Raw genomic sequence first — 13982 nt, 5'->3', positions numbered from 1 at the left:
TGCTTACTTAGGTAATTGCGAACTGATGACGCCCTGTGAATTGAGGAACACTGTTGATACGACCTATTAAACTTTCACGGTAAATTCTCAGTAGTTAAAGTGTTAAATATTACGTTGAAAATAGACTACGGTTTCATAAAATATATATTTATTTAAATATAGTTTAAATAATTATATAAAATCAATAACTTATTCAAAATTTTACGATTACTCAGTAAATCATAATTATCTAAAAAAATGGTATGAAACACTATTTAAAACTTTAAGTTGTCTTTGCTATTGTGAGTACTTAAATTTTTTATAATAATCTTAGAGAATAAGATCCTACCTATGTTAATAATACCTAATTGTTAACGATATTAATATATCTGAATCCTAATATGTTTTTTTTTCAATGGATGATAATGAAATGGTAACCCCGCCTGCGCTAACGGTATACGCTGGCGAAGCACCAGTGAGAGATGATAGGAAATAACTGACCTACCCTTTTATCCTCAGAAAGGGTAGGTCAGTTAACCTACCGTCATAAATACACTCAGAATTCAGCACGATGGTTTCCTGGGGGAACCACGTGAAGATCGACCTGATAGGGTATATTGCTGACAATGGGACTGATAATCCGCATTACTAACAATCCTTTCCCCCCTAATCCTAATATGTTATATAATACTACATACCCACGAAATAATAGCCTACACATCCTACCTACTATTGGCCGTGTGGTCTCGACACACCCCATCCTATCCTGTGAGTGTCATAAGACTAAAGAAGGACGGGGGATGAGCAGCAGCGTCCCTCTTAAAGCATATCTATAGCTTAACTGCGGTTAACAATCCGCCAGCCAAGAGGGGCAAATAATCCCCCCCCCCCCCGGGGGGAGGCTTATATCCAGCAGTGGACAGCTGAAGGCGGATATGATGATGATAATGATATCCTACCGTTTTTACCCGCGACTTTATTCGCTATTAAAAGTAGCCTATGCCTTTCTTCATCTCGAATAGTACATGTATACCAAATTTTAATGCAATTAAACGAGTGGTTAAAGCACCAAGAGGTAACAAACAAATATTTAAATGAACAATCTCACTTTTACACTTATTAGCACAGATAATATAATATTGTATTAATAAAGACACCAAGTAGACTCTTACATATTTATATCTACTCGTATCTATGCGGATTGATAAGTGTTAATAAGTATAGATACTTCATCTAATTGTTATAACTGAGAATAAAGTATCTGATTAAAATCAGCTGCTGTTGTAAATTGTTACAGACGAAGTAGTAAATTATACGTAAAAAAATGATTGATTAAGAACAATATTGGTTGCAGAAATATTCAATATATAAAAAATATCAGCAAACTTTAACGTGCCAACCCCACTACCTACTATAATAAATCCGAAAGTTTACAAGAATGTATACTCGTACATAGATGTTTGTTTCTCTCTCTTTCACGCGATAATTACTGAATGGGTTTGAATGAAATTTGGTGCACGAATAAGTTATATTCTAACTTAACATAGGATAGTATTTACACTGATTCATGGAGGCAAAGTCGCAGGAAACAGCCAGTTGGACTTAATTATCCAACAGTATTATCACAACTGCAATCCTACATTAATATTATTATTTTGCATGAAATTTCACAGGCATGGAAGACGAAATCTGCCCGTACGCTACTTTCCACCTGCTTGGCTTCCGTGAGGAAATGGATCCCAACAAGGCGCTAGCATTCCCGCACCACCATGCGGCGCACGCCGGCACCCTCGCACACCCACACCCACACCACCCGGCTCACTCCCGCGCTGGATCGCAGAGCATGGTGAGAGCACGTATTTACATATTTCAAACGACATTAAAAATTATTTCAATTGAGACTGACACATACAGCGCTTCTGAAAGTCGAAGAAACAAAAACATTATCAAAACGACCCTTGATCCAAAAAAAGAATTAAGATACAATACAGTTACTTAATGTAATAGTTAACTTATTTTACTTGAAAAATTTTCAGCTATCATATTTTAAATTGCTTCAATTCCTCTATAGAATTCCTCAATTTAAAATATATTTACATAAAAATAAAATTTCGTCCATTAATTCATTTTATTAATTTTTTACACAGCCTCGAGCAAACAGCCGCTATGCCCGCAAAAATTCTCAGGGAGGACAAAGTGCTATCTACTCTACTGCGCCCGAATATGACGACCCGGCTACCTGCGCCGAAGAAGATCAATACGTAATTGTTTTAATATGAATTTTACATATACAACACATAAAATATATTTTTTATTATTTTATTTTATATGTAATGTAATATTTGCAGCGTGCTCGCTACTCTCGCCCGATGTACGCGTGTGGTCCCGAGTATGACGAGCCCGCTTGCTGCGCACCTGAAGACGAGCAGTACACCGGCGCCTATGGCACTCCCTACTCCGACCACTATGGATCACGACCCAGCATTGGTATATGTACTACATACTACTCTTTTAACGTTGATGGTCTCCGTCGTGCCAGAGTGACATTACTACTACAGCAACGTATTACAATGGTACAATAATAATTTGTACGTTGCAGTACATAAATAATTAGATATATATTAATAAATAAATATGATTTATAAAAACAAAAAAGCATATAGAAGGCGAGTGAAGAAGACAGAAAGAAGGACAGTGAAAATTGTAAGTGAATATGAATTGCTACAGTCACTCCGAACGAAATAAATTTCTATGTGCATCGTCATATAATGATGATGTTTAGAGGTGCTGTGAGATGAATATATACAATATATGTTTACATTGTTTTATATAAATTAGGTTCTTTGTTAATCCTCTGCGGGCAATTCTGTTGTCTATCTAAAGTCTTATTACTATAATTACATAGGACATAAAGTGAATTAAGTATACCAATCACAGGTACACGCAAATGCGGAGGATCCCCCGAGCCTCCCCCACCACCACCACGCAACGCCAACAATGACAACAACTGCTCTTCCTCTTTCAATGAAAGCAAGGATTCGAACGAAATTTCCGAAGCCGAGTGTGACCAACCGCGGAACTATCCTGGTACGTAGAACATAACAAATAACTAATGGAACGATAAAATTTTTATAAACATATAATCATCAGTTAGCGTTGCCTACACATGCTTACGAGATATTTATATGCGCTCTGTTATTGTCCTACTTGAACGATTTTTTAGAATATCTCATAAAAATTGAAAGAAACACATTGTCATTCTATCATTAATCTCAAAATAAATTGTGCATATTGTTGCACGGTTTGTAACGTGATCTATAAAAAAAAATAGAAATCTAAAATATATTTATTTTTTGTTTAACAAATTAGAATGTATTTTTTTTATTCTTCTGACAGGGACACTGAAAAATGTGATAGACACAATATATTATTGTTTTACAATTTTTAAGGCATACCTACTTTTACCAATACTATATATTTATTTATTTATTACCACACAATAGTAAAATGTATTTTACATTACCAATATATGTTCAATGTATTATATTTGTATTATAATTACATATTATTGTTTTATAATAATAAAGTATGGCTATCAACTCATCAGGTCATTTCATAAATCAAATATCATATATATAAAATAATATTTCAAATTAATTGTCGGATTGGTCCATGCACTCTTGGGTGTCACCTGAACAGAAGACGGTAAAAATATTTTAGCTCAATAATTATTTTATGTTAATTTTCATTGTGACTGACAGCATGCAAAATGTTTCTCGATAATTGTTACTTAACAATATTGGAACTTAGGCTTATATATTATTGACGTTTACGCAATTGGCTTTCTAGATTTTCCTTTCAAAATTTCATATTTATAATAATGTTTTTACTTCTTATTATTTACTATTAAAAACGCGGCAAAATTAATGACGTCCTTTTGATAAAATAACGATATACCTATACATACTTCCTAATATAAAACATTGAAAATAAATTATGCACTTCTTTAATTTTGCCACGTATCTAATGTTCTTACTAGGGTTTTCTAAATTTTATAAATCATTGATCTTTATGTGCTTAGACGTGATTGTGTTAACTAATTATTTTTATTGAAAATAATTCTGTAGATTTAGTATATGTTTTGGAGATTATAATCATAAAACATCCACTCTATGTGTATTTTACTACGATATTTCTATCAAGACAGACAGAATGGATGTTGTATGATCAGTATCAGTAGCGGGCAGGTGTCTCCGGGTCTCGTGTCTAGAGTAGAGCTCGTCGTGACTTATGTGTTGTTGCAGTCAGGGCCCACACTGCCAAGGACGGCTTGCACAGCGAGGAAATGAGGAAACTCATTGACAGGTCAGTTCAACGAGACCTAAAGTACATTCACTACATTCCACCACAGTATAATGTGCCAACAAATTGATATACTTACCTAAACACTTGTATCATGTCACTATTAACTCTATAGGTCACCAGACATAACAAATGCACATACATTTGGGTATGTAATCCTCCACATATTCAAATTTTATTTTCCCTTATATAATAAATTCAAATGTGACTTCAAAATAGGATTAATCGAAACTATTTAAAAATAGTTTAAGGATCACAAAATAAAAGATATTATTTTATAATAGTTTCGATTAAAATAAAATTACGATTTTAATTATAATGATTTAAACTATTCGAACATAGACGGCTAAAATTTCGGCGCATACACAATATGTTAATTTATACCAATTTGAAAAATCCCTACAATAAATATGTACGAGTAGAATTTGTTATAATTGATAGTATTACTTACAATAACACCCATAGATTGATATTAAATCTATGTTTGTCGTTGTTTCATAATAATTAATGTTTTAAATGTTTTGTTCAATAAGATCATTTTCTGCAAGCCATAGGAATATCCTACATCTGAACATACCAATTTAATATTAACAATGAAATATGTTGTGACTACCTCTAGTTACAGTACCGAAATCCGTTATGCCCTGTATGCCATATAAATAGACGAGGTACGACAGAATATCATACTTTCGGACATACATTAAGGTGACCAACTATACTCATTTACTGAGTTTTGTACTCTTTTTTCGCAAACCGTACTCTTTTCAAATCCTGTACTCTGAAAGTACTCATTTGTATTTCTAAAACATTTTTTTTTTAGTTTATTTCAATTTTATTAATTAAATATTTGAAATTATTTTGACAGTGATTTGAATTTCATTAGAATTTCAGTAGAACATATCCCACATGAAATGTTAAATGTTTTAATAGAAATTTCCTTATGTTGTCCAGGCACTAATGCTGCTGTTGAAAGGATATTTTTACTAGGGAATGATTATTGAAGCAGTGAGAAGTCGCAACTTTCTGTTAAAACATTATCTGCCGTCTTAACAGTCAAATTTAATATGCAAAATGAATGTTGTTCGGATGTGGCTACATCCTATGTACGAACATCCTCATTTAGCAAAAAAATCCACTCCGAAGAAAAATATGTTTTTAAAAGAAAATAAAGTTTTTGTCGTTTTTTCTTCTTTTTTTTTTCGCCTATGAAATACTTGCAATGTACTCTTTTTGAACAAACAATAGTTGATCACCTTAATACATTCAATTTGGTACTAATTCAACAAAATTTGCCGATTCCTTGTGTGTGTGCTAGTAAATGTGTTGTGCGATAGACTATACTATATAATAAAGCATCGTGTATGACTAGTCTAAGCCCGTAATTAAGCATGTGTTATGTTCTGCATCCGTGGTCTACAGGAAACAGTAAGTCAAAGTATGTGAAAAAACGCCTTATTTACTGAGTATCTTTCATTTTGCCTGATTTTTTTTTACGTGATTAATATTATGTGGCTAACACTCTAACCTATATTATGCACTCAACCCATTTTTTTTGCTGAACGAATAATGAGACATTACATTCAGACGCCGTGGCTAGATTTTTTACAGTGCGTCACTCATTATAACCGGCATGAATAAATACATTAAATACCTATTTATATTAATATACATATATTAATCAGTGTGTAATCATATCCTTGACTTTTTTGTTCCCTTGCACTTGTTATATTGATTGCAAAATTGCTAGCGTGCTCCATAAAATTATTATATGAAAATTATGTAATTAATAATTCAATTAAATATCAAGCTATGAAAGTAAAATAATAAAACTATAATATATAATTAATAGAAGAAAATATAGAGAAAAACAAAAACAGAATTTGGCTTACTGATAAATTACATATAAAGTTATAAATTCCAACCCTTACTCGGAGCTCGTCTGCAACATAGCTTAGTAGAGTACCTTATGTGTACGTTATTTTCCTAACAAGATATAAACAAATTTATAACTATTTAAAAATTTTACCTATCTAAGTTACAATAGATTTAATCGTAGGCAAATAAATACTTTTATAATTTTGTTGAAATGCTTTTTGGAAAGATGTATAGCAGTTTATTTCTCAGCTGAATGTTAATTTTACATAAATAAGTAATCTTTTATGTACTTGCTGATATATATTATTTAAAAACAACAAAAAAATATATTGATGTATAAAGATCAAATGTAAATCGAATAGTAAAAATGGTCTAGGATAGTATTGCGGGTCTAAATGATATCCATAAATTATAAATTGAGCAAAACAAATAAAAAACTGAATTTGAATTGGAAAAAATCTACGAACTGAAAATAATTTGTCGGACAATTTTCAGACCAGAAGCAGCCACCCCAATCCCCCAGCAAGCAATCCACGGGCGGGGACTCACAGCCTACGATACTGTGGCAGTGTAACCTGTAAATCAGGACTGCACAACCATACAGCGACACGCAGCCAACTTAACGTTTTTAGTTTTATGGACCATCAACATCTTGCTGAAGCAATGTGGCCCATTTCATTCAGCGACAGCATTTTTCTATACGCGCTCTTTAAGTTACATCCCTTATTAAAAGCTGCAATTATTGTGTTCAGCAAGATAGTGATCCTTGTGCCAAAACATTATTTAATCAGCGATTTTAATTAGTGTGTCGCTATTTTCTGTTGCTATTTCTTTTGAAAATTATCCCAACTTAGTTGGCTGGATTTCTTCTTTTTAGTTTTAGTTTTACGTGGGCACGGTTGTGCCATATTCGTATCATAACTATGAGGTTTGGGCTCAACTAGCCTGTAGTAAAATTCCAATGTTGGGTAATTTCTACTTTCCTTGTAGGGGATACCCATAACGCGTCACCTTCTAATATTACCATGTAAAACAGAAAACTATGGTTGTGGTAGTTATTTCAAATTGATATACATATATTTGCTTTAGTGATGTGACGCGTCCTCCAAATTTATCCAAATATGATACTTGTATACCTTCATTGATACGCATGCTATTGACCCAACTTTGGCATGGTTACTGCAGGTGCTGTTTCAACAGCGAGTTTTTATAATTTACCTTATTTGATCTTATTTGTTTAGCTTAATTTAAAAATAAAATGATAATGAGTCATTTGTATTGGGGTGTACCACTAGTTTCGATTTAAATTAAGCTCAACAATTTAATAATGTGATATTTTTGTATTTTTATCCAGTTTTATTTTTACGTGATGTAATACTAATGTTATTTATACTCGTAGATTGGTAATTTATAAATGATCCAGCAATGGCTTGGATGTGACAATGCTTCCTTTTAATTAGTAATGTTATGGTTTTCTTAACGCTTTTGAATTTTTGCCCTTCTATACTTTTTGTATGTAATTTTTTACTGTTTTATTTGATTTGCGTTTACGCATATACTATTTAGATTAAGATTAATATTAAGCTTCCTTTTATAGTAAATAATCAACATTTAAAAAGTACCTACTATTTAATCAGTAGCTAGTTAGTAACATATGTGTTACAGTATAATTATGTGAAATTTAAAATTATTCTATAATAGGAAAAAACTATTTTAACCGCCGCGATGAAATAGGATGAACTGGATAGATATACTATTACAATAAAGTTACCTAATCAAAGTATAAGGAATAACAAATTGAACATCATCGAAAATGTAACAAACACTACTGATACGGAATTTAAATGCTTTTAATATTACTCTAGAATACTAAGGTGCATTTTTATTAATCATACTATTAATCGTAATTTTACCCTTCTATATTTATGCAAATGACTAGGTATAAGACACGCGTGTGTCGATTTTCTAGATGTTTCCCTTATATGTTGTGCATCGTCGTGTAAGCTTGGCAATGTAGGCTTGTAGTTAGGTTCTCGCGACTTCCTAGCAACCGAAATCTTCTCATGACCTTCCAATTAGTAAATTTGAATTAAATTGAAATTAGTTAAAAATTAATGTGAACAAATTAAATAAGAATTTTATTCAAAATTATAATATAGCTATGGAATAATAATTAACGGAATATTGTACCATAAAGATGCTGCATTGTGTTGACGTATTTTTATCATGATGTTTTTATAGTCTCGTGGCAATATAAGTTTTGCATATAGTCAAATATTAACTTTAGTTTTATTGCCATATGACACGCAACGCAACGCAACTAACTGTTTGTACCAAAGTGTTTGATTTGTATTGAATAAACTACTCAAGAGTCAACAACATGATCTTCGTTTTATTTAATTAACCTATAATTACTTATGTACATACCGATGTAGGAAAATAAAATTACATTTTGCTACATAGATGGGAGAATTATTTATTTATACATAAATGATATAAGTAATAAATATAACTTTAACACTAAGTGTCGTTAGCAAACATGCTGACAGTTTATGCAGTCGCCGCCGCCTTCACTATCTCTTCAGCTACTTCAACAGCAATGGCAGCTTCCGCCTTAGCCTATAACAAAATTATTATGAATATTATGAAATACAAACATATTATTATACCACAATGATAGTAAATGACAAACAAGCATACAACCCTTCTAATGGTAGACAGTTACCATAATGACCTATGAATACCTGCAACACTAGAGGTATCATATGCAATGCATATCATTTGGATTCTATAACCTGCACCTTCTCACGAAAGAACTCTTCTGAAATCGTATTAGATTTTATCCTACAGTATAAAGATTGAATCCCTGATAACGGAAAAAGTTGCGTCAATGCATGGTGCTCTCCAGCTAATAGAAATTTATTGCGCTGAAAGTGAAATAAAGGAAACAAAGTAGGCTCTCTATTCGGCACTTGAAGCTACAAAGATTATGAAAGACGCACACACAATCCTAAGATTAGTGAACTACCCAAGATGGCACTACAAAGTTGTTTACAGTTACAATATGAATAACTTAAAAATCTGTTGTGTGCATTAAAAGCAAGTGCAGTAACAACAATCGCGGTCAGTGATTTTTTTTATACTTTTAAAAGTTTAGCCCATTATTGGCTAGTTGGATGGTTTCATAAAGCGTTTTATTACACTTTACTTGAAGGATTGGATATAAAGAATAAATGGCAAAAATAAAAATTATAACAAACCTTATCATTAGCTGCAGAACTGAGTTGAGATTGGGCTTTGCTAAGGGCTTCCTGTGCAGCACTGCGATCCAAATTTTCTAAGGGATGAGCTTCCTCTGCCAATACCTAGTAATAAAATTATACATAAAAATAATGTTTTTTTATTGTATAGGGGTAAACGGGCATGCGGCTCACCTGATGGTAGGTGAGTACCGCTGCCCATAGGTACTCGCAATATCAGAGAAATTGTAGGTGTGATGTCGGCCTTTTAAGAAGGAATATACTCTTTTCTTGAAAGTTTCAATACTTGAAGTAAATCACCCGTGCCTATATATTATTTTCAATTGTATAAATTAGCTGATTGTTAGATTATTAGCCGCCGGAAGAACAAAACGTCTCGGGCAAGTATTGCCAACTCAGACTATAGATTTTACTCCACAAAATATCGGACTATTAGCTATATCAATTACGCCTAGAGTCGTATCCGTGATGTTGAATAGCCTATGTGACCTTCCTCAAGAAATAGGCTAACAAATAAAAAAAAAAACTTTCAAATCTGCTTAATGCTTCCGCTTTATATAATATTAATATCATAAGGTGAAACTTTGTAACGATTGTTTGATTAAAATGATGAATGGATGGATGATTCTTTTACGCATAAACTACTAAACGAATTTTAATGAGATTTCGGGTAAGTTATATCCTAATTTAACACATAGAATAATGTATGTACTTACTAACACACTTGGACGAAGCCGCGGAAAATACCTAGTATTAAGCTAGGGCGTAAATCCTACTGATTTAAAAAAATGTACCAAACTTAGTGGAAGTATTGTGTTCACACATAAATGCAGATGAATTAAATTATTGTTGAATAGCCTATGTGACCTTCCTCAAGAAATAGGCTAACAAATAAAAAAAAAAACTTTCAAATCTGCTTAATGCTTCCGCTTTATATAATATTAATATCATAAGGTGAAACTTTGTAACGATTGTTTGATTAAAATGATGAATGGATGGATGATTCTTTTACGCATAAACTACTAAACGAATTTTAATGAGATTTCGGGTAAGTTATATCCTAATTTAACACATAGAATAATGTATGTACTTACTAACACACTTGGACGAAGCCGCGGAAAATACCTAGTATTAAGCTAGGGCGTAAATCCTACTGATTTAAAAAAATGTACCAAACTTAGTGGAAGTATTGTGTTCACACATAAATGCAGATGAATTAAAAACAAACCTTGTTAAAGTGTTATTATGTAATCCGATGAATATAACAACAATATACATAAAAAAAAATTAAAAATGAAGTTCCATCAAAAAGTTATATTAAAAACAGTGAAATCAGAGCAGCAATTTTTTAGTCAACATTATTATTATTAAAGAAATTTTTTCTTCATATAAATAAAAAAAAATAAAAGCAAAATTAGGTTACCTGGACAGAAGAATCATCATTTACAGTGATAGTTCCAGAAGAAACAAAAATCCTGTTTTGTTTTCCATCATTTTCAATCACAGTGACAACACCAGGGCGAAGTACAGCTATGGAAATTAAAAATAATGTTATAACACTACAATAACCAGAGATATTTCATGTGTTCAAATACTGTAATCAGTGTTTAAACATGAATACCTAACTGGCATTTATAAAATAGTAGTAGTTTCTAAAGATAAAACAGATATTTGATGACTATCCATATCCAGCCTGTTGCAAATTTACTATTCAGCTGGACACCAGATATTTAAAAACTATGACAATTTTCTATAATCAAATAAAAAATGTTTTTTTATAAAGTAAGTAGTAATGTAATGGTTTGTAATTTTTTTTTTATTTAAAGGTGAAAAAAGAAGCAAGTACTTTCTATATCATTTTTACTAAATTTGCATGAGCTTTGTTAGCTCTAACAAATAAAATTATAATAAAAAAAATTTTTAAAATGGAAAATAAAAATATAATTGTAAATGATATTATATATTGCAGGTATAATTTTACAAACTGTAGACCTACTAGGTACTGCTGCAACCAATATTATATATTTTGCTACAATTTATTGTCTCTTAAGAGTCACTTAGCTATAGCAAGCTTTAGGTTTCATTTACTTACCAAGTGTTGGTACATGCTTTGGTAGAATACCAAAAGACCCACTGAATGATGGCACATCAATTTGTTTCACAACTTGCTTGTCATAGAAGACCTGTAACAATCAATCATACATTTATTTGCATAAACATAATTACAATTATAAATTGGATTTTGTCTTTATATAGATATTTTTAACATATACAAATAATATTTGATCACAAAATAAAATATTAACAATAACACAAAATCTATGAAATCTAAGGAAACCAGAAACTCCAACATGAGTGTCAAGTAGGAACAAGAACAGCTTAAGAACTTGATACTTAGAACTCAATCCTCAAATTTGAGCTTAAGCATTAAGCATATTACAAAGAACCACATACTTATTACTTTTTGTTTATACCACACACTTATGACTTTGTTTCTATTGTGAAGCAGCCATACTGGTATTGTGAATTACAGACAGAAAAATAACACCGTAGTCCTTAGAAATGGCAATACATGGAGAGTATAATAGACACCATATTATAGTCTGGGATGTCCATGATGCTGTTCTGTCTGTAGGTAATGGTTACCACATTTTATTAGGCGAACCAATTACAAAGTTTTAACCAAAAGCTAATTCATTATAATTTTAATACCTTGTTACCAGCAGCAAATGTAAGGGCCATTTCGTCACCTCTGGGGGCATCAGCATAATTTCGAACTTGGATCCTCCTCGACACATTCCTTAACATGTTGCGAAAAGCCATTGCCATTCTAAAACAAAAATAGATACACTTTTATAACTCTGATATAAGACTTAGGGATCATGAATTTCTGGTTAATAATTATCAAGTCATACTTATGTTAGAGATGTTGGTCTACAAAGATATAAATTATTACTCTTTTATCTTAATAAAATGGAAAAGTGGTGAGTTAATTTTAAATTGTCTTTACATATGCCTAGTAAATAACTATTACTTTAATAATAATGGCTAAAATAATTATCTGTTAAAGATAGACACAGAGGTACTCTTTATTATCCCCTCCAAAAGATTACAGTAGTAAATAGTAGTAATTAGTCTACAAGTGCAAAATACAAGAATATGTCTCTTATTTTAGTTACAAACAAAGCACACTGATTCGTACAAGCGTTCTAGAATTTCGTGAGATATGTATAAAACTGTATACTTTAAAAAGTATCTACTATTTTGCTCGATTATTATCGACAACCTCCTACTTAACCTCAACTTACTCAGTATTCAAATTAAATTATTTAAAGAAAAAATTAAGAATTGTCATAAGTCAAAAACAAACTTAAATTTTTTAAATAAGATCTTAGTAACTCTTGAAATACAAAAATTTAAAAATTTATCTCTCGATAAATAACTTGAAATTTTTCTATAAGATATTGAATTATGTAACGAATGTCAGAAAAAGAAAATAGATTAAAAGACAATAAATAAAAATTACAATTGAACCTTAATTTTAAAACTTACATTATATTATAATTAATTCACAACAAATATACAAAATTTAGAAACTATTCGAAAATAGCTGAAAACTGTGGCTGAAAATTTGCTCCGAAAATCCTTGCACAGAGTACAACCATTAATAGAAAAAACAGAGACAACCGAACCGAAATCTCACAATAAAAAGTTATTAAATTGCATTAATCTATCAAATGTCAGTGCTGTCAAATGCAAATTAAATTTTCTATAGAAAGAGAATGCCAGAAAAATGTACTATGACCGTATGCTAAACTTTTAACGTGCGAAATAAATTGGGCCATCTAAAAATAAAAGTGTACATATGCAAGAAAAGAAATCCGATCTTGCTCACATTTCCATATTATATTTATAATCATATCTCGTTCTAACCATTACTATCATTGCACATTATATCTGTTAGAACCAAAAATTTTGTAATTTCTTGTTCTTAGGGTAGAACTGCAGGTTTCGTCATAAATAGACTTAGGTAATATAATCTGTTTACAGTTGCAATATATGTATATTGATCAAAAATTATAAATCTATATTTAGACCAGACAAGCAAACTATATATTAGATATCTGCTACAAGCAATTAAATGTATTGCTTTGATACCGTCGTATGGCTGAGACTTCATATTATTTTATACCCTTATTTATATCCAATATCACACTTAACGCAATACACTGATGCATGCGACCGATTCAGTAACCGATGCGCACATATCAGTACATATTTTGTTGATTACGATATTAGCCGAATCGAGTTGCTCCACTACAACTCAATTCGTCATAGGGTATTATGCATAATGGCAATAGCTACACGATGACGATAGCAGGTGAATAATGTCTAAAATAGAGGTTATTAATTTCTAAAACACATTCGATTTAAATGAATCTTGAGTCAAATAAAAACACTTCTTTCTTTTTATTACGCTATGTATCATTTTTTTTAAATAGAATG

The 13982-nt window shown here is 31.3% G+C and overlaps 2 protein-coding genes across 3 annotated transcripts in view; one reads left to right on the top strand and one right to left on the bottom strand.

Annotated features, from left to right (window-relative positions):
- LOC113512373 (cell adhesion molecule Dscam2) overlaps positions 1-6933 on the top strand; it is a 73832-nt gene extending 66899 nt beyond the window's left edge. The window contains 6 exon segments of the mRNA XM_052900115.1: positions 1653-1825; positions 2127-2240; positions 2328-2466; positions 2917-3066; positions 4284-4344; positions 6712-6933. Of these exon segments, the coding sequence (XP_052756075.1) occupies positions 1653-1825; positions 2127-2240; positions 2328-2466; positions 2917-3066; positions 4284-4344; positions 6712-6790 (716 nt within the window). The 3' untranslated portion in view covers positions 6791-6933.
- Positions 6934-8666: 1733 nt separating this feature from the next.
- Positions 8667-13187, bottom strand: LOC113512390 (ATP synthase subunit delta, mitochondrial). 2 transcript variants are annotated; one of them, XM_026896270.3, is made up of 6 exons: positions 13029-13187; positions 12189-12306; positions 11569-11659; positions 10900-11006; positions 9477-9581; positions 8667-8835 (listed from the first exon to the last, which is right to left on the bottom strand). In XM_026896270.3, the coding sequence occupies exons 2-6, from the start codon at positions 12303-12305 to the stop codon at positions 8767-8769; spliced, it is 489 nt and encodes a 162-aa protein (XP_026752071.1). In that variant the 5' UTR covers position 12306; positions 13029-13187; the 3' UTR covers positions 8667-8766. The 2 variants fall into 2 exon arrangements, with proteins under 2 accessions (XP_026752071.1, XP_052756080.1); XM_052900120.1 differs by lacking the exon at positions 13029-13187 and adding an exon at positions 12392-12410.
- Positions 13188-13982: the final 795 nt, after the last annotated feature.

The sequence above is a fragment of the Galleria mellonella genome, unplaced genomic scaffold, assembly GCF_026898425.1.
Source record: "Galleria mellonella isolate WM207_F2 unplaced genomic scaffold, CSIRO_AGI_GalMel_v1 utg64, whole genome shotgun sequence".
NCBI lineage: Eukaryota > Metazoa > Arthropoda > Insecta > Lepidoptera > Pyralidae > Galleria > Galleria mellonella.
The sequence above is the reverse complement of the archived record's forward strand: the minus strand, read 5'-3'. Positions and strand labels throughout refer to the sequence as shown.